This window comes from Bison bison, unplaced genomic scaffold, assembly GCF_000754665.1.
Source record: "Bison bison bison isolate TAMUID 2011002044 unplaced genomic scaffold, Bison_UMD1.0 scf7180017864252, whole genome shotgun sequence".
Classification (NCBI taxonomy): Eukaryota; Metazoa; Chordata; class Mammalia; order Artiodactyla; family Bovidae; genus Bison; species Bison bison.
The window spans coordinates 2,870,854-2,896,018 of record NW_011494824.1 but is presented as its reverse complement, the minus strand read 5'-3'; the positions used below and the strand labels follow the sequence as shown (position 1 = coordinate 2,896,018).

Sequence of the window (25,165 nt, the reverse complement as noted above, 5' to 3'; positions counted from 1 at the left end):
AGTGCAAAAAAATAGAGGAAAACAATAGGATGGGAAAGACCAGAGATCTCTTCAAGAAAATTAGAGATACCAAGGGAACATTTCATGCAAAGATGGGCTCATAAAGGACAGAAATGGTATGGATCGAACAGAAGCAGAAGATATTAAGAGGTGGCAAGAATACACAGAACTATACAAAAAAGATCTTCACAACCAAGATAATCATGATGGTGTGATCACTCACCTAGAGCCAGACATCCTGGAATGTGAAGTCAAGTGGGCCTTAGGAAGCATCACTACAAACAAAGCTAGTGGAGGTGATGGAATTCCAGTTGAGTTATTTCAAATCCTCAAAGATGATGCTGTGAAAGTGCTGCACTCAATATGCCAGCAAATCTGGAAAACTCAGCAGTGGCCACAGGACTGGAAAAGGTCAGTTTTCATTCCAATCCCTAAGAAAGGCAATGCCAAAGAATGCTCAGACTACCGCACAATTGCACTCATCTCACATGCTAGTAAAGTAATGCTCAAAATTCTCCAAGCCAGGCTTCAACAGTATGTGAACTGTGAACTCCGAGATGTTCAAGCTGGATTTAGAAAAGGCAGAGGAATCAGAGATCAAATTGCCAACATCTGTTGGATCATTGAAAAAGTAAGAGAGTTCCAGAAAAACATCTACTTCTGCTTTATTGACTATGCCAAAGCCTTTGACTGTGGATCAGAACAAACTGTGGAAAATTCTGAAAGAGATGGGAATACCAGACCACCTGACCTGCCTTTTGAGAAATCTGTATGCAGGTCAGGAAGCAACAGTTAGAACCGGACATGGAACAACAGACTGGTTCCAAATTGGGAAAGGAGTACGTCAAGGCTGTATATAGTCACTGTGCTTATTTAACTTATATGTAGAGTGCATCATGAGAAACGCTGGGCTGGAATCAAGATTGCTGGGAGAAATACCAATAACCTCAGATATGCAGATGACCCCACACTTATGGCAGAAAGCGAAGAAGAACTAAAGAGCCTCTTGATGAAAGTGAAAGAGGAGAGTGAAAAAGTTGACTTAAAACCCCACATTCAGAAAACTAAGATCATGGCATCTGGTCCCATCTCTTTATGGCAAGTAGATGGGGAAACAGTGGAAACAGTGACAGACTTAATTTTTTGGGGCTCCAAAATCACTGCAGATGGTGACTGCAGCCATGAAATTAAAAGATGCTTGCTCCTTGGAAGAAAAGTTATGACCAACCTAGACAGCTGAGCGCCAAAGAATTGATGCTTTTGAACTGTGGTGTTGGAGAAGACTCTTGAGAGTCCCTTGGACTGCAAGGAGATGCAACCAGTCCATCCTAAAGGAAATCAGTCCTGAATGTTCATTGGAAGGACTGATGCTGAAGCTGAAACTCCAATACTTTGGCTATCTGATGCAAAGAACTGACTCGTTGGAAAAGACCCTGATGCTGGGAAAGATTGAAGGTGGTAGGAGAAGAGAATGACAGAGGATGAAATGGTTGGATGGCATCACCAACTCAATGGACATGAGTTTGAGTAGGCTCTGGGAGTTGGTGATGGATGGGGAGGCCTGGCGTGCTGCAGTTCATGGGGTTGCAAAGAGTCGTACAAGACTGAGTGACTGAACTGAACTGAATGTCACTCAGCCATGAAACAATGAAATAATGCCATTTGCAGCAACATGGATAGAGCTAGAGAGTATCATACTAAACAAAGTAAGTCAGAGAAAGAAATATCATATGTGGAATCTAAAAAAAAAAAAAAAAAGAAAATGAACTTATTTATAAAACAAATAAGCTCAGAGACTTTAGAAACAAACTTATGGTTACCAGAGGGGAAATGTGGAGGGAGGGATAATTAGGAGTTTGAGATTACCATCTACACACTACTATGTAGAGAATAATCAATAAGAACCCACTGTACAGCACAGGGAACTCTACCCAACAGTAGATAATATTCTGTAATACCCTATATGGGTTAAGGATCTGAAAAAGAATGGATATATGTATATATGTAACTGAATCACCTAGCTGTATACCTGAAAGTAACACATTGTAAATCAACTATAATCCAACATAAAAATCAAAAAAAATTAAATCTCAGTGAAAAGCTGTTTATCAGGTGACATTACTGAAAGAATCTGTGATTCAGAGTATACTTATATTTTATGTTCTCTAGAATTTCCTCCAATGATATAATAAAACTCCTTTAAGCTTTGGAAATATGTCCTTTGAAGAGTTCAACACTTGTTTATCCAGGTACCGGACATCCATTGAGTCTTCCATACACATGGTCTGTGCTGAGGATGCAGAAAGTGTCCACGTACCCCCACCATATCTGGCTACAAACAGCTGACATTTTTTTAAAAAGTAACATTTAACACCTTTAGTCCTGGCCTCTGTCATTAAAGGTAATCATTATAAAGCATAACAACATATTCTGTTTGTGGGTAACAAAACATGAACCATCTTACCATCCCAAGCATCAAACATGTCTGTTATGAAGTAGTCAATAAAGGAGATTTGGGACTTGGGGATGCTACAGGTATTCCGGTCAAACACTGGCATCACTACGGGTAGCCCCTGTCTCTTCTCTTCATCCGTCTGTAAGAAATAATACACACAGGGCTGTAGGGCACACGAGGAGCTGTCACAGTAGCATCGAGTTTGTCAGAACCACCCTGTGAAAAAGGGGTCATAATCCAGTTGTATCGATCAAGAAATAGGCTCAGCATTTCCCAGGGCTTACATAACTACCTGATGAGCTGCAGTGACTGGATTCAGGTCTTCTGACTCTTAAATGTGTTGGATACTATCTTACAGCTACCCACCCCCCCACCCCACCAAAGCACTGATTTCAGGATTCATACCCTCTTCTCTAAGATCTGTTTTCATGATTGCAAGGTCGACAACTTTCAAAGTAATACTACTAAATACTAAGTGGAGTTTACACTGAGGGCACAGAAGCAGTGGTGGGTTTAAAGCTGCAGATGTCTCAGCACGAATCGAAGCACTGGCACCAAGCTGTATCAACAGACATTGTATTATTCACTGTTACATGCTTGCAGTGTAAAAAGAAAGTTTCACTTAAGAATGTCTAAATTAAAGCAGTAAGAATTATTAACCTTACTAAATTTGACCTTTGAAAATACCTTTTTTAAATATTCTGTGTGACAAAATCCGAAGTACATACAAAGCCCTTGTGCTGCACGTCTACGGGTGTGATGGTTGTCTGGAGGAAAAGCAGGCAGGCAGTTGAGCTCAACTAGATTCTCTCTTTCATGGAATAACTACTTTTTACTGAAAAGAATGACTGACAAACTTGTTTGGCTGTCTGTACTGGTCATGCATGCAATTCTGACGATATGTGTAAATTGAGTATTTTGCACATTGAAGTTTATAATGCATAATAAGGTCATAATTCACAGGACTGAAGTTAAAATCCACATTTACTGGTGGTGTACTGAGCCAGAGACTGGCTGACCAGAAACCTCATTTGTAACTCAATTTTTAGGTCACATTGTCATGTGAACATTTCCTTTATGGGAAAAGGACACCTACACGGGGAAATTGCATTAAAGAACTTAAAAATGGTTCTTTCCCATTCCCCATTCACATACTTTGAGAATATCTAGGAGTAGGATTTTAAGCCTTCTCTGTGGGTCCTAGAAAGCCCCATTAATGGTCTCCTACCAGTTCCAGCTCAGCTTGCTCATTTCAGGTCAGTCGATCAGGCAGCCTTAAAATATCCACCGCTGTTCAAGGAGTGGTTTGGGTTTTTTTTCCCCTTTTCTGGCAAGCTCAGAGCTGGCTGTCCTAATTCCCATGGACTCTCTTCCCATCCTTGAAAACTACAGCTAACTTACTGCATCCTTAGCTGGTTTTTGCTCTGGCAACCCTTCTAGACACCGTTGGCTAGTCTTTACCCTGCCTCAGTAGTACATTCCAGTGAGATCGGCACTCCCCCTCCCCAAATAATTACTTGTAGCTACTTGGGATATGTTTGTCTTTCTGTCCCACATCATAAACATTAGTCCCTAAAGCCTATTCTTTGGAAGTAGGCCTCTATTTCAAATGGCATCTTGTGGTCTGCTACTTTTTGGGTTATTCTGCAACTCTTCACACTGCCAAAGTTACTATTCTTATATAGAAATTCTATGTTTCCTCTTTACTAATTTTGGTCATAACACTTGGTTCTCTCAGAATGTCCTTTCTCATTTCTAAATTTTGAAATCCTTAAAAAAAAAACAACAACCCAGCTCTAACACCTTTCCCACCTTTCTAGATAAAAGCCCTTTTTTTTTATTTAGAAAAAAAAAAAAACACCTTTCTGAACTCTTAGGACTTAACATATCCCTCCTTTAGAAGTGTTTTCACTTAAAAAAAAAAATACATTGTGTGGACCTATTTATGTCTGTGTCCCCTACTGCATTATGAGCTACCCTCGGGCAGAGATGTGTCCTATGTCTGTGTTTCCCACAATACAACGTGGAGATAATAATCTGATGAATGAATGGATTTCCCAGTTTTTGTGGAAGTTCAGGATCTTAAAAACTTGAGAATGAAAAGAATCCCAAAGGCTCAGTTTCTCTCCTTCCCCCTAGAGAGACTCTGAGTAGTGACCAGCCATGCCAGTTAGTCTCTTGAGGGACCAGAATTCTATTCCAGGCAGGGGTGAGCCATTTCTTTCTGAGGAAGAGTCATTTACTTGTTCACTCATGGCGCTTCCCCAGAGAGGCAGCCCACCTGCGCAAAGTACTCCTCAGAGATCCTCCCAGCCCATTCAATGCACAGGTCCAGGGGGCGGCAGGGGTTGGCTACATCCGCACACTTAATCATCATGCGCTTGATCAGGGTCTGGTTCTCAGGGAAGTTCTTCCCAGGAGGGCTGCACTCGCAGTCGCTGCCGTCAATCTGGAAAGCAGACGAGGGTTGGTTCAATACAATGGTGAAACCCACAAGAGTCAACCGGCTAGATACTAGACGGCGGTCACCCAGGCCACCTCAGGCGTGAGACGGGATGAAGGAGGTGTTCCCAAGTTACTCAAGCACTACAAACAGAGAGCTTAAAAGTTCAGTGTTCCTATCACCACCCACCTCATGGTTTTGTTTTCAACCAGTCACTCCCAATTTAACTGTCTACAGTCTTCAGATACTGATAGGTACTTAATGAAGATCAACAGGAATATAGTTCTTTAAAGCATCTAATTCTGAGGTCTCCCAAGAGCCCAAAGAACAGAGAACTAGAAGGGTTTGAATCCTCTAAAACACCACCATTTATTCCAGTCTCTGCTGTCTGCAGGCTCCTCTCATCGTCATCTTTGGGCCTACTTCCTTTTGTCACCACTGGCTTTATCTCAGGGCTCTTCTTTCAGGGAGTTCAGAGTTGCTATGGACATTGTCAATCTGCTCTTGTCCCCAGGGAAAACAAGTGGCCAACACTTTCAGCCCTTCCTTACCAACTCCAAGTAAGCAACCATCTTGTATTCAAGACGGAGAGAAAATGCTTTGAGGCCAGAGTATAGGGTATAACGGAAACACACTCCGATGTGTATTATGACATGTGAAGTGCTTACCTCCGCTGCCATTGGCTTGTTAATGCTGTTCACAAATTTGTTCACATGTTCAAAGTGTTTTGTCATCTCTGTTGCTAAAACCATGTCGATAATAGCTTGGCGCAGTGTTCGATAATGGTTCCTGAAATGACGAGAAGACAAAGGGCCTTTGTTCAAATCATGCCCCGTGAATTAGAACTCTTCTGCCATTTCCCCACACTTCCCACAATCCAGGAGGAAGCTAGGGCCACTGAAGACTGAGTGAAGACCACAAAAGAGTTTACCCGCTCATCTTCCTACCAAGCCAGGACTTGATGACACTACCATCTTCCCAAAGATAGCTGACCCTCATGTGATTTGTGAGTATTAAAAGAGGCACCACCTGTCATGTGGGCACTTATTTTACAAGGTGATGCTCTTCTGTCTGCCCTTGGCAACATCAGAACAGCAAGGCAGAAGGAAATGACGAGTTCCTTCCCTGTGAGGCTGGCACAGCAACCTGACGAGCTGTCCCCTGGTATTCACTGCAGACAGTGATTCTTATTACAGAGAAGTCTTGTCATTTCTTTTGATGACGGCTTTGGAAGAGTTTTCTGATTAATGAGCAATTGTCTACATTGCAGTTACATACAAGTGGTAATGGGAGGAGCAGCAACCCTGCTCAAAGTCACTGCCCAGTTCCTGTCATCTTTTTCTAAGTCCAGGAGTCAGAATGAGGAACTGAATAAAACTGGCTATCGACAACAATTCCTCCTCTGAAAGTTTTAAAAATAGTACCTGATACTGATGAAGCCCTCAGCTGAAGGTGGAATAACTGAATATTTTCATATTATACTAACGAGATTTTCTCAGGTTTCTAGAGACCAAGGTGATTGGTTCGGGTTCATGGTGACAAGTGATCACTGAGGCCCGAGCGAGCTCTGCGCTCTGCTTGCACTGCCCTCTCTCAGGGGGTCTTCTCTCCAGCCTGCCTGGTACTGTGTTGGAAATATTCAGTCTGACTGCAGGGCTGTGTCAGGCGAGAAGAATGTCTCCTATCTGTTCACATGTGGCCAGCTCCCCAGAGGAGGGGGTACAACAATGAGGGAACGCCCCCCCGCCCCCCCCCCCCCCCCGTGGACTCCAGGAGCTCTGCTGGGACTGGGGAACAGGGTCTCCTCATGAGTTAGGATTTTAAGTGGCCAAAAACTGAGCTGGGGAAAGATGGGGAAGGATACATTTCCTCGAGTTACACCAAAGACATGATGTCCTTTTGAGAGAGTAGAAATATCTGTTACATTTATTAGTAACAATAATCTGTAGAAATCTTTGCAGCATATTAAGCATTTTCATGAACTCACTGAAGACCAAATGGAGTTTAAAAAGATGAAAACAGTCTAAAAAGTACAGCTAAGATGAGAAGGGCAAGGCTATTATTTTACTGTCTGATACAATGGGAAAACTATTATTATTTCCTCTTCCCCACCAAGAGGAAGCTGAGTACTTGGAGAAGTCAGGGAAAACTGAGTTTCCACCTTACATTTTACAAACCCAATCAACAAGAGCCTGAGCACACAAACCTGTCGATATTCTTGAAAATGTTGCATTTGCTGTCCTTGACCGTGAGCTGGAAGGCCAGGGCTGTGTGGTGACTCTCCAAGACAGCGGTGTCATTATAGAGCACAGCGAGCTCACTGCCCGCGTTGCACAGGAAAGAGTTGGTCCTTCCCGGGTGGTCCACGTCGTGGACTGTGGCAGCGATCAGGGCGGCCACCTCGTCCAGCTGATCCAAGCTTCCCTGGGGCCCGGGGGAGGCAAGGTTGAGTGTTACCCACTGGATAATGGAGACCTACACTCATTCCTGTCTCCCAGGAGGGCGTACGCCAGGGGATCCTTCTCTGACTTCCTAGAAGTTAAGAAGCCACCTAGGATACATCACATCACCTTGCTGTACCGTGGATTATCTGGAGGGAAACAGAAATCTGAGTTGCGGTTACAATGGATACCTGAATTCTTCCTCCAGAGTCCATTTACTCTAGTTGTTCTGCAGGAAAGTGACAAACAGGACTGCGTGCAACGTGGCCTGGTGCCATGACTCTCTTCCAGAAGCGGATGGAGAAGAAAGTGGCCTAGGATCACAAGTGTTACCTTACTTGCCTACTTCTGAAAAGGTTCTGAGGGTGTGGCAGTAAACGGCACAGATACAACAACAGATAAAACTCTCCACAAAGATACAAGGGGTAGAGCCAAGTAACAGCATCAAGGGGAGGAAGAATTTTCCCAGGAAAACTGACGCTAAGGGGCTCTCACATAAAGAAACACAATTCGGCTCTGGGCCAGCCGGTGGCAAAGGCAAAGAGAGGGACCCCTCTTCTTAATGTACGCATTATATAATTAAAGAACACAACCCAGAGCGTCAGGAGACACAACGGTTTTCTCAGCTCACAGCTTGAGGAAGAAGTTATCCAATGGCCTGCTGTTGTAGAAGACACGGTACTTTATGAATTCTTTCCTTCAGCCACCATTTATTGGAGGCTTGCTGGGCGCCAGCTGTCTTGCAGGCTGCAGGAGTTACGGTGGTGGATTACTCTGGCATAGTGTCTGTGCTAACGCAACTGGCCACTTACTGGGGAAGGCATAAGTAACTTACTGGAAGGCGGGCTAAGGAGGTTCGTGCAGGTGCTTTGTGAGTGTAGCCATGAGGCCTGATCTCGTTTAGGGCAGTGCTGTCCATTTAGCTTTCTGTGGTGATGGAGAAGTCTGCACGTGGGCTCTCTAATACCGTAACCCCTCATCCCTTATGACTCCTGGACACTTGAAATGTGCCAGTGCACCCAGGGAATGGAATGTCTCATTTCATTTTAATTAAATATGACTATTGGCTGCTCTGGATGATGCAGATGCAGAGGGTGGGCAAGAATGGGCTCTCTGAGGGAGCGATTTTTATGCTGGAAACTGAAGGATAAGCAGGAGTCAGCCAGGCAAAAAATGGCAAGGGAGAGAAATCCAGGCAGAAAGGTCAGTCTATATGATGCTTCTGATGCGAAACAAAGGGATTTATTAAGAGGGAACTTAAAGAGCATCATTGTGACTGAAGGGTAGTGAGCCAAAGGAAAAGTAGTTCCCAAGATGAGGCTCAGGGTAGGGGGTGGGGTGGGCATAATTTTTGGTTTTCCTGAGTTGCTTTCCTAGGCTATTGGAGGAAAACCCTGCAAACTGCTTCTTAGATGTGAACAGGTAAGAAACAGTGATTCTGAAGCTCAGCCCTGAAAACTTTTCTGAAAACTGTCCCTTCCAGAAGGAAGACATTTCCATTTTCTGACTGAAACTCCTGGAGCTGGGGGACAGTCCTGGCTTAGCCTCGGTCCACATGAACCACCTTCTCAGGCAGGCAGAGCAGTCAAGGCCATTCTTCTTGGTTCTTCCCAGAGACTGATGCTGTGATGCCCAGGGTGAGCAAACACGCCTAGCCCCCTTTTGATGCTGGTTAAGGAGAGGCCATGGTAACCCACAGGGACAGTCAGGGGCCCGGGCTGCCCCTGCTTGGCCTCCATGCTCACTGGTTCTCCCTGTGCAGTGAGGCCTGTGAGGCCCAAACTTTGGGCCTCCAGCCCGTGCTCCTGGAGTGTGTCCTATCTTGGAGTATGGGGCCGGTTTATTTTTACATTCTTCAGTGACATAGACTCAAGCGACTAGAGTAGACAACAAATAGCATTGAGGAGACACGCCCTTCCAGCTTGGCTGATTCGGGCCACGCTCTTTACAGCGCTATCAGGGCCACGCCCTGAGTTTTGGTGGGCACTGTCTTAGGGCAGCGTCTGCTAAGAAATGCAAGGGAGGCAGGGAAAGAAGGCCAGGCTGCTCACTAGCAGATGGGAGGAGCAAGGCTCTTCCCACGGCAGGGACAACTGTCTGTGGAAGAAACTCCTCCCCGCAAACCCACGGGAGGAGGAATGCAGACATTTCTGCAGGGTTGTCTTCCTTCAGCCAGGAGGGTCAGAATGCACTCCGTCCTAGACTAGCCTTTGCAACAGCTCCTTTACTAGGATAAACAGTTACACGCAGACATCACAAAAGAATGCTGGCTATCCTGACCTCTCCACTAAGAGTGGGTCCTGGGAACAGGTAAGAGTGGGGAGGGGGCAGGGTCTGTAAGGCACTGAAGGAAAACGCCGGCTCTGCACACGTTCTGGCTGAGGACGTGGAGCTGTCAGTGACGTTAAGAGCTTCAGCCTTCTAAAGAAGTTAGGGGTGACGGATGACATGGGGATTTGGTAAGAACATTTTTCTGACTCTCTTGAGCAGTGGAAGCAGGTCTGGTGGAAGAGGCCTCAGGAAGCGCTTCCCAGTGGACTAACCAGTGATCTTGGCCTGCTACTAAAGCTTTGAGCTCAGGAGTCCCTTCCAGCCCAACTCTCCAGGGTTCCTTGCCGCTCTAACTTATCTGATTCTTTGGCCTCTTAGAAAATGTCTTTTGGATTACAAGCATATTGTATCTAGTCTTAGACTTATTTGTATTGCTATTTGAGAATTTAATTAGACTCCGAATGCTCTAGCAGAACAAATAATTTAAAGAAAATTTCTTATTTTAAGGGAGGGAGAGTAAAGGAGATAATAAAGTGATTAAGCATTCCCTAATTGACCAGGCATTTCATCTATATTTTTTCTAGAGTGATTCTGTTTAAGAGGACTTCATCTTGAACTCAAGGCTGCAGTGCCTACAGGTCAGTTTGGTCTCAGCATTAATGCCCAAGCTCCTGTCCTCATTTGACCATGTGCAAACTTGCTGTATCATTTCTCACGTGGTGGAAAATGGAGGGATGTGAAACTGGAGAGGAATCTCAAAGTGTTTTAGCTCTTCACAGAGAGAGAAGCCTGCGTGTCGTGACCGCAGAAGCCCGTGAGTGCCGCACTTAGGGAAAGCTTGTGCACCGCAACGAAAAGCCCATGCAGCCAAAAACGGTGCCGTAGAAACAGGCTGTTATCACCTGTGATGCCACCTTTTTTAAAAGAGATAGAAATCATACAAAAGCATCATCCTTGAACCACCCTATTTGCTTTCTTGCTGATGAAAATAAACGCCAGGGTCAGTCTTTGGCAACACTGAGAAGGCAACACCGCCCCCTCCCCGTGTCGGTGCCTTTTCTTCCCCTCTTGCCTGTCCAACTACCACTCTCCTCCTTGAGCACCTAGGGTCTAAGACTAAGTAGGAGAACGACTGCCTGGTAAGCATCTGCAGGTTGATGTCAGCCTGTCTCTATAGCACTTGTCCCAGGGGTATGTACTTTCTAAGCTTCACTTCTAATTGTAGCAGCAAAGAATTACAAACTGCACTGAAAGTGATGATAGTTGGGAAAGAGGGGAGCTGGGGCTCTCTTGCAGCCACACGTCGGGTATACACAGAGCTGCCCTGCAAACCAGCACCTTAAATGATGGTGCTGACTTCTCAGATTAAGGGACTTGGAACTCTTCCAGAAGTACAGAAATCATTAGCATACAGATGTTCACAATTCACACCTATACAGAACACGTACGTACGTATATAAATCAGAAGGATGCTGAACGGTTCATAGCTATCTGGACTATAACATACCAATGACAAAACTCTGATCTTAAAACTTAATCTCTAGACCTAGTAACCATTTGCTATAATAATTAAGTTCTGTCCTCTAAGCTGGTATCATGAAGGGCTCCTAGTGAACATGTGGAGAATGGGTTTATGGATCAGCCAGACATGTAAAGGAGTCCTCACGGTGGCATAAATTATTATTTTAGGCATTTGGGGGAAGGGAGGACTAGGAGAAAAGGCCGTGTCTTTACAACACTGAAAGGATCAGTCACTTTGGTAGTTCAAAAATTCTGTCAAATGGGGTCCAAAATAGCTGTTTGCTTAATATATTTATGAAGGACGAGTTCTTAGTGAGTTCTCCAAAAGCTGTGCAGGTAACTAGATTGCACTATCAAAATTCTACCTTCACTCTCTCCTTGCCGAGGAAGAAGGCTGTGGCGTGCAGGACGTCAGCGGCGTGGGTGGAGTTGTGGTAAGCGTTGGAAGAGTGGTAGTTGGCTTCGATCACCTGGAGCCAGGCCCGAAGAGTAGTTTCAGAACAGTGTAGGAATTCACATACTCCAAACCGGGAGAAAACTTTCAAGCCCAGGTAAACCAATGGCCTGAAAAACAGGAACGTACACTCTGATTCATTGTATTAACTGCTCCAGAAACTGCTTTCTTTGAAGATACTGGGCAATTGGTTCACCTCCCTCCGATGCTTACTCCATAAGCACAGGGGCATAAAAATTGTCCTCTCCAAATTAGAAGGTGACAGAGCCTCTCCTCCTCACCCGTCACTTCTTTAAAACTAGGTGCCTCGTGGTGGCTAATCCAAATGACTTCTCGACTGTCTCTAAGTCATCTGCCCTTCAGTAGCTCTATAACCAAGAAAGGCCTCTTACAGTCCCTCTCTCTGTTTCCACGTAGGCTCCACACTTCTGTGTTCCCTGAGGAAGTTACTGAGCCTGGGGATAAGAGGTATGGCTTGTGTGGGCTCAGCAGAGTCATGTCAGAGAGTCAGTTACTTATTTACAGGTGAGTATCATTCATATCCAACACCCCTGGAAGAAATGAACTTCTGTAATAGGAGAGGACTTTCTGAGTTATCGGGTCTTTCTCCTGCCTATAGGGTGAATCCAAGGAAAAGGCTACAGTGCTCTCAAACCCATGCTGTAAGCTGGAACTTTAACAGGGTCGGGGCTGAGAATGCTTAGAACTCTTGGCTCACTGGCAGAAAGGATGACCTGGCTAGATCTGAAGAAGACACTCAGTATTTCTTCATCCTGGGTCGTCACCGGGCTGATCCCAGATCTTACCCGCTGATACTCCCTGCTCCATAGGGAGCTCACTCCAAGGACCATGCCCTCTCTGCATGATTGAAACTCCTCCAGCATGGCATGAAAAGCAGAGCCTGGGTGGTCACCTGTGGCAAGGACTCACATCTCCCTTACAGTTTCCAGATGTGAAAGTCTGGAGTGTATCCATCGACCCTCCCCTGCCGGCAGCCAGAGAAGCCATGTACCTTTTGTGCGTCACAGCTTCCAGTTCAAAGATGTTGAACTCCCAGCTTTCCTCATTGTCAAGTAGTTGGGCGACGGAAGGGGGCACGTCGGTGATGGTTCCTGGCATTGCAAGGTGACTATGACTCTGGTGTACGTCTGAGCAAACAGATGGGACAAGAAGGGTGGGTAACTGGGGACTCGTGAGTGCCGCTCAGCACCTGTCATCTTCATGGGTGCTGCTGGAAAGAAAGTCTTGAACTTCCAGGGGCAGGAAGATTTTCACCTCAGGGTTCTCTTATACTTCTGAACTTCAAGATCCCCCAATAGAAAAATAATTCAGCTTAACTGAATTAACTGTTTACACATAGACAGATTTGTGATTCTTACTCTGACAGTGCACAGAGAAGTAATTTATATTAGGAGACCTGGTTTCAAATGTAGACCATAGAGATGTTTAAACTCCAATGAGACCAACAGGAAGTATCACGAACACCCTCCCCAAACAATAATCACAACACCAAGGGAGACAGAAGGCCAGGGACAGGTTACCAGTTACAGGTGGAGAGAGGGCAACTTACTCTTAGTGAACACGTACTCGTTTCCTGACAACCTTCTCAAGCCATCCTGGAATAAAGACAGATGCTGTGAGAAGCATGCTTTCTATCCCATTATCATTATTCTCTCAGTTCTTTAATTAGCCAAAGGGATTTGAATCCTGAATAACTCAGTCAATCTGCAACTCCAGGTTGAAGCTCAAAATTGGATCAGAACAACAGCTACAAAACAGGGGTTACTCTCCTTTTCGTGGCTATTAACTGCAGGGGATGGAGAACCGAGAATTAAGTGTCTGTGACTGCATTTAGCTGTCTCACCTGAGCTGTGAGCTGGCTCTGTTCTCATGCCGTCTTTCTTTTGTGACATTTTGAAGCCACATCAATTGAAATCACAGAAGTAATCTTGTTTTGGGTGCATGTTAATTTGAAAGGAGCCCAGTCATCTTCATGAAAGTGAAAGTCGCTCAGTTGTGTCCAACTCTTTGTGACCCCAAGGACTACACAGTCCCTGGAATTCTCCAGGCCAGAATACTGGAGTGGGTAGCCGTTCCCTTCTCCAGGGGATCTTCCCAACCCGCGGATCAAACCCAGGTCTCCCACACTGCAGGCAGATTCTTTACCAGCTGAGCCACAAGGGAAGCCCAAGAATACTGGAGTGCATAGCCTATCCCCTCTCCAGGGGATCCTCCCAACCCAGGAAGCACAGGTGGATTCTTTACCAACTGAGCTATCAGGGAAGCCCTAGGGACTGTTACTTGGTGTTCTTAGACTTACATCCTGGGGAGCCAAATCCATGGGCCACATTTGGGGTATGATTTAATGTAAAGCCTTTAGAGTGCTCAGTCGCTCAGTTGTATCGACTCTTTGTGACCCTGTAGACTGTAGCCTACCAGGCTCCTCTGTCCATGGGATTCTCCAGACAAGAATACTGGAAGAGGTTGTCATACACTCCTCCAGGGGATCTTCCTGACCCAAGGATCAAACCCACATCTCCTATACTGCTGAGCGGATTCTTTACTACTGAGCCACTGTGGAAGCCTCAAAGCTTTTAAAGGTTGGGTTAATTTTTGACTAACATCTAAATTAACTTTTTTCCAGTTATAGTTCCTATCTTACAACATGAGCTTTGCTGTTAGCCTTCAAAGGAAGTTTCTGGACTTGAGGTCTTGGGAAGGGCAGCACAGGACGAATGCCTGTGTCCCACCATTTAACAGGCTCTTGAACTTTAGTCCCCAGATGCTCTTCAGTGTCAGTTCCTATCCTCTACCTTCTACCCGAGTACCTAATTATTTACATCTTTGCTTAAAAGTCATTTATAATTGCTTGTCATCCTGCGAAAGTATGTGCTAAGGTTTAAAGTGTTAATGAAGGGCTCTCCTGAAGTCACACTTAGAATCTTCAGGCCAAGAGCTTAAACTTTCAGAACCAGATAAACAGATAAGGCGTGACGCTCGTAACTCTCCCGCCTCTAGGGCGGGCATCGCAAGGGGCTCCTCTGTCATCGTTTTCATGTTTTCCTTCTGCTTCTAATTTGCCTTTGTCTCTTTCCTAACGCTTCGTAAGAATAGGCGGAAGCTTGCACTGGTTCCTCACTGCCCGACCTGGAGAGGAAGCCCATGGTCTGGCATCGGGGAAAGGATAGCAGGTAACTTGTTCTGGGAACCCCAATCTTCCCACAGCAGCTCTGCAGTGGCCAGCCTCCCCACGGCCCTCGCCAGTCTTCCTTTGTTTTTTCAATGGAAGTATTGGTGATCCTCGATGGTGTGACAGCTTCAGGTGTGTGGCAAAGTGGTTACACGTATGTGTGTGTGTGTGTGTGTATTCTTTTTCAGTTTCTTTTATAGATTATTATAAGATTTTGACTATAGCTCTCTGTGCTGTTCAGTAGGTTCTTGTTGCTTATCTGTTTTATATATAGTAGTTTGTATCTGCTAACCCTAATCTCCTAATTTATCTCCTCTACCACCCCTTTCCCCTTTGGTGACCATAAATTTGTTTTCTATATCTGTGAGTCTATTTCATAAATAAGTTCATTTGTATCATTATTTTGAATTTCACATATAAGGGATACCGTATGATATTTGTCTTTCTCCGACTTACTTCACTTAGCTTGATAATCTGTAGGTCCATCCGTGTTGCTGCAAATGGTGTTATTTCATTCTTTTTTACTGGCTGAATAATATTCTGGTGTGGTGCATGTATCCTTTAGAAATAGAGTCTACACTGCATTGGGATGGGTGACCAAGGCCAACCCAGGGCCTTGAAAGGAACAGGAGGTTACTCAAATCATGGGGGCGTCAGGGACCTTTGGTAAAAACAAGGACAATGGACCAGAAAACCAGTCAACATTCCGCATCTGGTGGCAAGGCTGGACAGAAAACTTGAAAGTAAAGCCCTCTGGTGCCTCAGTCTTTGTTCTCCCAAAGAATTCTTCCAGCTTTGGTCTCCAATAAGAAGCACAAATTAACAATTTGAACTTTCTTATTTTTCTTCACTTGCTGATAGATGATGATTACAGACAGATCACAGCAACACCAACAGGCCAGGACAAGGTCCTTAGGAATCAGCCACTTCTAGAGGGTAGACGGTGCTACTGGAGTGCTGGCAAGGGGCGGCCCCTCTCCTCCTCCCTGTACTGAGCCACAGTGGCTCCACTCTGTTTTTATTGATTATAAAGGGAACGCTATGTAAAGCTTCTATTTAAAGAAAGGATTCTACAGGTAAGATTTTGGAAACTAGTGCTGTCACCTAAGTACCAACCAACCCTTTCATTATATAAAGAGCCTGAGGTCCGAGGAAGCCAAGGTCTCGATGGATAACCATACCGGGTCAAGGGGAAGAAGTCAACAAGGGCCCCATTGTGATAGCTAGCCTTCAATCAACTGTCCATTTACTCCTTACTGTAACACGAATTCTGAAGGACAAATTATTCATTTGTGTTCCTGCCACTGCTTCTAGTTAGCTCACACAGCAGGTATTTCTACACCTGCTGGTAATAGTTTATCTGTTACATGTACTCGGGAGGACATTCGATGTCATCTGCCCTGCACTTCTGGTTCCTTCTCATCACTCACAGTCATCAGCCCTCCCACGAGGTCGCTGGTGTGGGGATCTTCATCTTTGGTACCCAGCTGAGGGGAGTACAGTTCCGTAGTTCGTAAAATTTCTAAAACTCTGTCCAAGGCTTCTGCCACTGTGACAGGACTGTTTTCTTGGGCTGCATTGATTATATTTATAACCTAAGGAAGGGAAGAGAGAGAAAGAATAAATTTGAGGACATTAGGGTTCTGCTTCCCAAAAGTCACTCATAAGCCCAGAATCTAAAAGAAATTAGACGGTAACACATCTTATTGTTCAAAATGCCCCGTGTCTTCACGGCAGCACCTCGTTGTACTGGGGCAAGCTTCTCTCGCCACCCTCTCTGGTGTTTCTCTTACTTCAGCAGCTATGTCTTCTCAGGCTCTTCTGCTGATCTGTCTCCTCCAGCTCTCTGCCACAGGCTGCAGTCCCTCAGAGATTAATGCTGGGCCTTCCTCTCTCTCTACAATTCTCTCAGAGACAAGCTTTTTCCTTTCCACGACTCCAGACACGTACGACCCGCATGCCAAGGACTCTCAAAATTACAGCCCAGCCCTGAACTCCATTTTGACCTTCAGATTTATACATTCAGTTCCCTGCCTGACCTATCTACTGGATTATCTTATTTACATGTCAAAAACTAAAGTCATGACCTTGCTCCCCTCTTCCCAAAGCAAGCAAGTAAACATAAAAAAATAAAATAAAAAGACAAGAGCTGCACTCCTTTGGTTTCTACACTGCTGTGAAAAAAAAAAAAACAAAAAAACACTTCTATTAATCTTGTGCTCAAACCAAAAGCCTGGGAGGCCCTGGTTGACATTTCACTTTCCCTCAATTCTCGCCCTACCTGACAGTATAATTCATCATCAAGAGAAACCGAAGTTACTCCCAAATATTTCTTGATCTACTCATTTCTCTCCACCTCGACTGCTGTAATTCTAGTACAGCTGACACCATCCTTGCTTAGAATTCTGGAACAGGTCCGTAAGTGGCTTCCTCTCTTTCACTCCTGTCATCTCCAGTCCATTCTCTGCATGGCAGCTGGGTGTTCTTTTCAATAAACATACCAGGTCATGTCGCTTCCCTCCTTTAAACTCTTCCATGGTTTCTGCTGCACACAGACTAAAACATACACTGCCTATGGCTCAGCTGGTCAGCATGCACTGAGCCCTGCACATCGCTGTAAAACATACACTGCCTATGGCTCAGCTGGTCAGCATGCACTGAGCCCCGCACATCGCTGTACCCTGACTCCCCTCTGCTCGCCAAGATCCAGTCACGCTACTTGCTTTCCAGTCCTCAGTGGCTCCGTTCCCTCCTCCTCCCACCTCGGTGCTCATCCCCTGCTGTGCCCGCTAGAATCCTCTTCTCCTAACATTTTTGCATCCTTCAGGTCTTACTGCAAATGTTACTTCCTCTACAGAGACACTCCTTGACCACCCCTTTCACCCAACCAAAACAGGGCCCTAACCTAATTCTCCCTCATAGACACCTGCTGTTTTCCTTTATGACAGCGATTGCCATTTATAACTATGTATTTATGATGTGTTTATTTGTGTTTCCTTTACTATAAACTCCATGATATTGGTAGTATGCCATTCATCACTTTATCTCCAGAATACAGCAAGGGCTCAGTGGCCCTGGCGGCAGAGCAGAGGCCGCAGCTGCCACTCACCTTCGTGATGGGAGCCTCAATGGTCATGGAGTGGATCCGCGCCATGGATGGGTAGCGACGGTTCTGCAGACTTGGTGCTGGAGAGAAGTCAAGAAAGCTGAATCTGTTGCTGGTGGCTCAGCTGGGTTTCAGTGCAGCAAAGGAACCCTTCATGGACCCGGGGCCTGATTCTCACAGGACTACTGTCCTCCATTGCACCCCACAAAGCAATGAATTCACCCATCTCTTAATCTTAAACTGCTGAGAGCTCAGCCACTACTTGCCAGGGACTGGAAAGGCTGCTCTGGCCTAGAACTTTGATGACAGGAAGGTGTTATGAGTCTCAGGCCCACAGAGGGATTTCAGAGAGGGTTGATAGGATCCAGAAACCTCATCCCAAGCCTGATGATGCCCCAGGACTCACTTTCCCTAAGTCACTAAAGCCCAACTTGGGCAGGTCCATCACTTTCAGCCTTCAGCCACAGACCATGTAGCCAAATAACGGCAGTGTAGGAGGGAAAGTGTGATCCGTGACTAGGGTTGGGGTAGGCAGGAGAATGAGCCCCCCTCCCTCCCATTCTGAGTCTTCAGGGTCTTAACACCAAGAACCTTTGGTGGGTCTAGCTCTCATCTATAAAAACTGAGCTAGTCCGGCTGAAATTCCCTCATCCATTATCCTCTCCATAAAATGGATATCCTTTCCATCTGTCTATACCCTCAACCCACTGGGGAAAATGTCAGTCTGTTTTTGTCATTTCATTTTTGGTCCCAATCTCTTGCATGCTGTGTGCTTTAGCCATCTTCCTTTATGAATTATGCATCTTATTTCTTTGGTCCGTGTTAGTTCAGCCGCCTCCCTCACGCTCAGCTTTCCCACTGTGACCTGAAGGATAGCCGTTGAGAGGGACTCAGCTATCGAGGCTGAGCTGCTCCAGCAGTTATGTGTCCTAACACACATTAGGGCATAAAGGAACCAGCCTAGCATCGTTTCATAGGGAAGACAAAGACTATAAAAAGTAAAAAAGAGTAAAAAGGCCTAAAATTTTTCTGCTTACAGAAAAAAAATGCCAGTTTAGTCATAATCCTACTCTTTGGGGTTTAGTTTATACGCTGATGAATTCTTGAATATATTCCTACGTCATTTCCTACACTTTAAAGTCAAGGAAATATGAACTTCTTACCATCACTGCCTCGAGATGATATTGATTTCACATCAATGGACTCTTTCCTCCTGTTCTTATATCTGAATGAATGAGACTCTAAGGATTTCAGATTAGTAATGGAGAGTGATTAGTTTACAGCTTATTCACAGCAAAGTCTGTACATATTTTTTTCCCTCATTCTCCAAAGAAAACAAGGTTACTTTTTAAGCACTGTAAAAATATTTTTTAAGAAATAGCGAACCACTACATCTTTAAATCCTCAGCACACACAGTATTATCAGTAATATTAATTGTAAAAAGATGCCCGTTTCTTGCGGTACCATATGACACTGTAGTGCAGCTTATTATTAAGGGTTATTTAGTTCCATTAATAAATATCTTCTTGAAAATAGACATTAAAACTTGGGGAGAATTTTGAGGAGTTCTTTTTCCTTGAAGGACAAAGGATGGGAAAGGCTTCTGTGGGGATATCTGAGGAAATAAACTGCTAGTCAAATCGATAGAGAGCTGAATTTATTTGAGAAATCAATTTGGACCAATCTTAGGTCCCTCTGAAAAGTCAGACCTCTAGACGGTTTTCTAAGTTCTCCTGAGAATATACTTTCATCAAATGATGTAGATCCCGGGAAGGAAGAGAGGGAAAAGCAATCTTATAATCCCAACAATTTCCAATGATTTAACTTTCACTTTCATCCCTGTTTCTGGTGAAAAAAAAATAAAAAATGTGTCTTTGCAGACTTTGAATTTAACACTCAAAATGTGCTGTCACATTCATGTGAAATCTAATTAAACAGTGCTACTGATGATACCAATGAGGACCAAAGGGTGAACATGTCAGAGGGGGCTTCAGAAAGATACATTTTCAGGGCATCTGCTGCTTGTATGAGTTACCCATGAACAAGGAGAAAAACTTAGCCATAAAACAGAGTTTTTCCTCACTGCGCAGATTTCAGCAGGGGAAATGCTTTTCCAGACACCAATAAGTGTCTGGATATTTCAAGAGAGAAAAAGAGATGCAGTGATTTTTACAGAATTGTCTAGTGACACTAAAAAGTACAAGAGAACACAGTAATTAACAGAAGCAGTTCCAGAGCGAAACTGCTGAAATTCCAATCTCCACTACGCCATCTAAAAGCTGTGTAACCTTGGGGATGTTCCTTCTGAAATCCCAATCTCCACTGAGCCATCTGAAAGCAGTGTATCCTTGGGGATGTTCCTTCTGTGTCTCGGTATCCACAAAATGGGGATGATTACAGCATCTCATTCACAGATTGTTGTGAGATGTAAACGAGTTAATTCATACATAGCACTTGGGACAGCCAGTGCCTGCTACGTACGTGGTAAGTATACAGCTCATGTTGTCCGTTATCGTGAATCACATCTGTTCATCTGCATGTATAACTTCTTTTCAAGCACACATGGGATCATGTTACAGTATTATTTTATTACTTGTTATCACTTTGTAATATGTCTTCGATACATCTCTAGGTCACCTTTTTAACTACTTATGTTCTTAAATATCTGATTCAATTTTAAACAGTTTAAATCAGCAACTATAGATAGCACTTTGAAAAATCTGATTCAAGTTTAAAAGTGTAAATCAGTAGTAACTAAATCTGAATTATATTTATATAGCTTAAAGCGGAAGGTGCGTGTGTGCTAAGTCACTTCAGTTGTGTCGGACTCTGTGATCCTATAGACCGTAGCCCACCAGACTCCTCTGTCTGTGGGATTTTCCAGGCAAGAATACTGGACTGGGTTGCCCTGCCCTCCTCTAGGGGATCTTCCCAACCCAGGGACTGAACCCAGGTCTCTTACGTCTCCTGCACTGGCAGGCGGCTTCTTTACCTCTGGGCACTACATGGGATGCCCAGAGTGGAAGGGCGAAGTATTACAAAGTTAATCGGAACAACAAAGCCTTAGGATCTTGCCTTAAATCACCTAACTTGAAATATTTTACTATCCCTTTGTGTATTTTTCTTTCAGATCCTGCCTTAATAATTTGCCTGGCCTTGGATTTAAGCTTCAGTATTTCTTTAAAAGGGATCTAGAGGAGGCGGTACTTCAAGTGATATTGTTAGGATCATATTGCATCTTCCAAACCTGAGAAACTGATGGTCATTTGCAAGACACTGGTTGTGAGCCTGTTCTGCAGCTTAATAATCATATACACCCCTAACATTTGTTTATCAGATAACAAATTAAATCTGACTTATTAAATATTGAAGATTAAATTCAGGATTAAAGAGCACAAGAGTTCCTCAAAGTGCAGTTTCCAAATAAAGCTAAACTAGAGAGACTATATACAGCCCAGGCTAGCTGGTTGAATTCTAAATCATTCATTAGAATCATTCAAAGATGGGAAATGCTTATTCTTTCAGACTTCATTTCAGCTAAACTTAAGAAAATCTTTAACAACAGAAAAGATCAAGGGTTTGCAGAAATTATTTCTTCAATAAAGGCCATTTAAATCAAAGAATTCATTTATTCCTTCTATCAACAGATGTTGTGGAATTTGAATTTAAAAAGACAAACAAAGGATGAGAGATTCAAACAGCCATACTCAATGGCAAAAAAGGATATAGTGTCATCAATTCAAAAAAAAATAAATAAAAACCAGCTACCATATACTGAGTACTTACTATGCATCAGACGTTGTGCTTTACTATTTATAATGATAGTAAATATATAATCATTACAACAAAGTACAATCTCCATTTTACTGATGAGGAAATTTAAACTTGGAGAAATTGTGTGGGTAGCTCAAGGTCAAAGAGCTAATACGTGGCAGAACTTCTGCTTCCAAGACGGGATGGTTCCAGTTTATCATCAGTGTTCTGTATCTGTTGAGTGTCTATCATATGTAAGGCAATACTGGGCATCATAAAGGACATGAAAATGCTTGTAACAGTTTTTAGCTGGTAGATTAGTTAAAACAATACTCTCACTAGGTTAAGGAAATAAACTAAACCATCTGTGAAAGAAACAAAGTGTGGAGGGAAGAGGAGAAAGATACCAAACAGTTAATTCATTTGACAAATGAAGAAACTGAAGGTCAGATCAGATGAAATCTTGCTGAGTAGGTTAAAACACGGTCCATTCCACAATGGAGGAAAGGAATGGCAGAAAGTGAAGAGGAACTAAAAAGCCTCTTGATGAAAGTGAAAGTAGAGAGTGAAAAAGTTGGCTTAAAGCTCAACATTCAGAAAACGAAGATCATGGCATCTGGTCCCATCACTTCATGGCAAATAGATGGGGAAACAGTGGAAACAATGTCAGACTTTATTTTTGGGGGCTCCAAAATCACTGCAGATGGTGATTGCAGCCATGAAATTAAAAGACACTTACTCCTTGGAAGGAAAGTTATGACCAACCTAGACAGCATATTCAAAAGCAGAGACAGTACTCTGCCAACAAAGGTCCGTCTAGTCAAGGCTATGGTTTTTCCTGTGGTCATGTATGGATGTGAGAGTTGGACTGTGAAGAAAGCTGAGCGCCGAAGAATTGATGCTTTTGAACTGTGGTGTTGGAGAAGACTCTGGAGAGTCCCTTGGACTGCAAGGAGATCCAACCAGTCCATTCTGAAGGAGATCAGCCCTAGGATTTCTTTGGAAGGAATGATGCTAAAGCTGAAACTGCAGTACTTTGGCCACCTCATGTAAAGAGTTGACTCATTGGAAAAGACTCTGATGCTGGGAGGGATTGGGGGCAGGAGGAGAAGGGGACGACAGAGGATGAGATGGCTGGATGGCATCACTGACTCGATGGACGTGAGTTTGGGTAAACTCTGGGAGTTGGTGATGGACAGGGAGGCCTGGTATACTGCAATTCATGGGGTCACAAAGAGTCAGACATGACTGAGCAACTGAACTGAACTGAACTGAAGTAGGCCAGGGCCTACTACGTACTACGTTAAGTACGCCTAAGTGGCTGGGAAGCCCCCAGCAGTGGGGAGAAGGTGCTGTCTGTACAGGAATGAGAGTTGTACATTGTTGGTGGCAGACTGATTTTTCCCTCTAATGATCCCTCTAAGATCATTCCAGACCTTTCCAATGTAGAGGTCATTAGTTCAGCCCCCTCTTTTCATGGGAGAGGAAACCAGGAGTCAGTGAGCCTTGCTCAACGGATGACATGTGGGTGTGGGCAGCTGAAATGGTGACTCGCTGCCCCTGATCCCGGGAGGGCCTATTCACGTTTCACTGACAGCTACAGAGAAGGGGAGCCTGACTGCGGTGTGACGACAATGCACTCTCTGGACCTCCAGGCCACGCTCTGTTGTGAGTTTATCTGCTCTCCATGGTTTCTAGGCAGCAAAAGAAGCCAGGATGGGGAAGGCGTTCAGGAGAAAAGGTTGCCATGAATGAAGATTCAAAGCCTTTTAAGGGATCCTGCTTTTAACCTGGCTCTCAAACCTTTGATTATCAGCACTGAGGTATCGGCAATTCAAGTTTCCAGGGTGGTGAAACTGCCAATCCAGGCTTCTTCAGACTGATTCATAGACTTGAGCCCACAAATCCCACCCAACCGTGTAAGAGTGAAATTGCAGTATTCTCACCTGTCTGAGAATTGTCTCCTGAATCACGATGAATCTTGAGAATCTAAAGTTGTTCAGAAGTTTGGTAAAAGCAAGAAAAAGAGATTTAAAATATGGTATTAGTTACATTTCCAACCGATTTAATTAAAAACTCTGACGAGTTCAAGAAAGGAAGACATTGCACAGATGATATGAACAGATGAAAGATGTACACAGGTTATCACTACAAATTCTCTATTACATCCAGACACTTATAAAACGCCTGCATCTGAGAACAGGAAGACAGCCAAGGGATGCTCTTGCTAAGCAAGACATCTAGATCTCCAGTCAGCTGTTCTCATTTTTGACAGTCTACAGAAATGCAGAAAGACAAAAAAAATTTAAAACAAGATTAAACATTTTTATCAGGGTTATCATATGTACCCTGTTTTTATTTCAGACATATTGTACATTTTTCCTGTAATATAAAAGCAGTCCGAATTTAAGCCTAGAATTCAAAAATACCTTTCAAAAAAGCTCTTCAAACACACATCAATTATAGACGGAGTCAATTTACTACACGTTTCTTCACAAGGTCTTAACTTCAGATTCAGTTTGGCACCTATTTCTTTCTCAGTATCAATTTTTTTGTGCTGCTGCTTGGTAAATATCTGTCAAACGCTGAGTGAAGTCATTAACAGTAGAAATAATAAATATGCTTTCTTTGGGGGGGGGTTCTGCATTTCTCATGTTGATAACTCGGACATTGATCCTGGGCACATCTAGCTGTCATGATTATAATCAGGCTGCTCTGCTGCTAAATCCACCTATTTCCGGTTTCTAAAACCACCATCCTTTTGTAGGCACTGAATGAATGGAGTAAGTTAACCTGAAGAGCAAGACAGATGAGTGTGTAGGACTGTTTATGGAGGAAGACAGTATGGTTTAGCAACGTCAGCTGTAACAGCCAGAAGTCCCATATATTAATATATCAGATACAGGTAAAATGTTCCAGCTTGATTGACCCATTGAAAAATAATCACATAAAACTGAAGTGTTAATTATAGGGGGTTTTGTATGAACTGTTCTGCACAGTTCATTCCATGTAATTACAGAAACAGTTTCATGGCCAGCCTGTGTGAGATCTTGGTCTTACAGGTGACCAAAGGGCTCTGACTCATTTATCCCACAATTATGGGATCTTTTTATTTCTTCTGTTTTTTTCTGGTTCTTCTTACATTTTATTTGGCTTCACTGGGTTTTAGTCAGAGCATGTGGGATCTAATTCCCCAACCAGGAATAGACCCCCGGGCCCTTTGCATTAGGAGTGCAGAGTCTTAGCCACTGGACCACCAGAGAAGACCCTGTTTTGTTTTTTCTTTACAAATGAAGACCATCTGCTCAAAGCTACTGAGTGCAATATCAATTTTTGATATACCAAATGAGTACAGCTTTTTCTCAGTCAACTTTTTAGCTCAAAAGCAAGTCATCGTTAAATGAAAGTTTTCTCTCTGAATCACAATCCACCTTTCCTTAAGGACCAAAGTCCCATGGCTCCCCAGATCACACACCCAAAACCCTTTCTTGTCTTTCACTGAGCTCCCCAGGCCCACTGACTGGACTGTG

The 25,165-nt window shown here is 43.9% G+C and overlaps 1 protein-coding gene across 7 annotated transcripts in view; it reads right to left on the bottom strand.

Annotated features, from left to right (window-relative positions):
• The window catches only part of PDE8B (phosphodiesterase 8B), a 262,056-nt gene that overhangs the window by 5,598 nt on the left and 231,293 nt on the right, over positions 1–25,165 (bottom strand). For all 7 annotated transcript variants that reach the window (XM_010847622.1, XM_010847623.1, XM_010847627.1 and 4 more), the window contains 11 exons: positions 23,582–23,624; positions 19,045–19,122; positions 17,885–17,961; positions 16,206–16,370; positions 13,156–13,201; positions 12,598–12,733; positions 11,497–11,695; positions 7,105–7,322; positions 5,567–5,687; positions 4,737–4,904; positions 2,465–2,594 (listed from right to left, as the gene is read on the bottom strand). In XM_010847622.1, the coding sequence (XP_010845924.1) occupies positions 2,465–2,594; positions 4,737–4,904; positions 5,567–5,687; positions 7,105–7,322; positions 11,497–11,695; positions 12,598–12,733; positions 13,156–13,201; positions 16,206–16,370; positions 17,885–17,961; positions 19,045–19,122; positions 23,582–23,624 (1,381 nt within the window). The remainder of the gene's footprint in view (positions 1–2,464; positions 2,595–4,736; positions 4,905–5,566; positions 5,688–7,104; positions 7,323–11,496; positions 11,696–12,597; positions 12,734–13,155; positions 13,202–16,205; positions 16,371–17,884; positions 17,962–19,044; positions 19,123–23,581; positions 23,625–25,165) is intronic.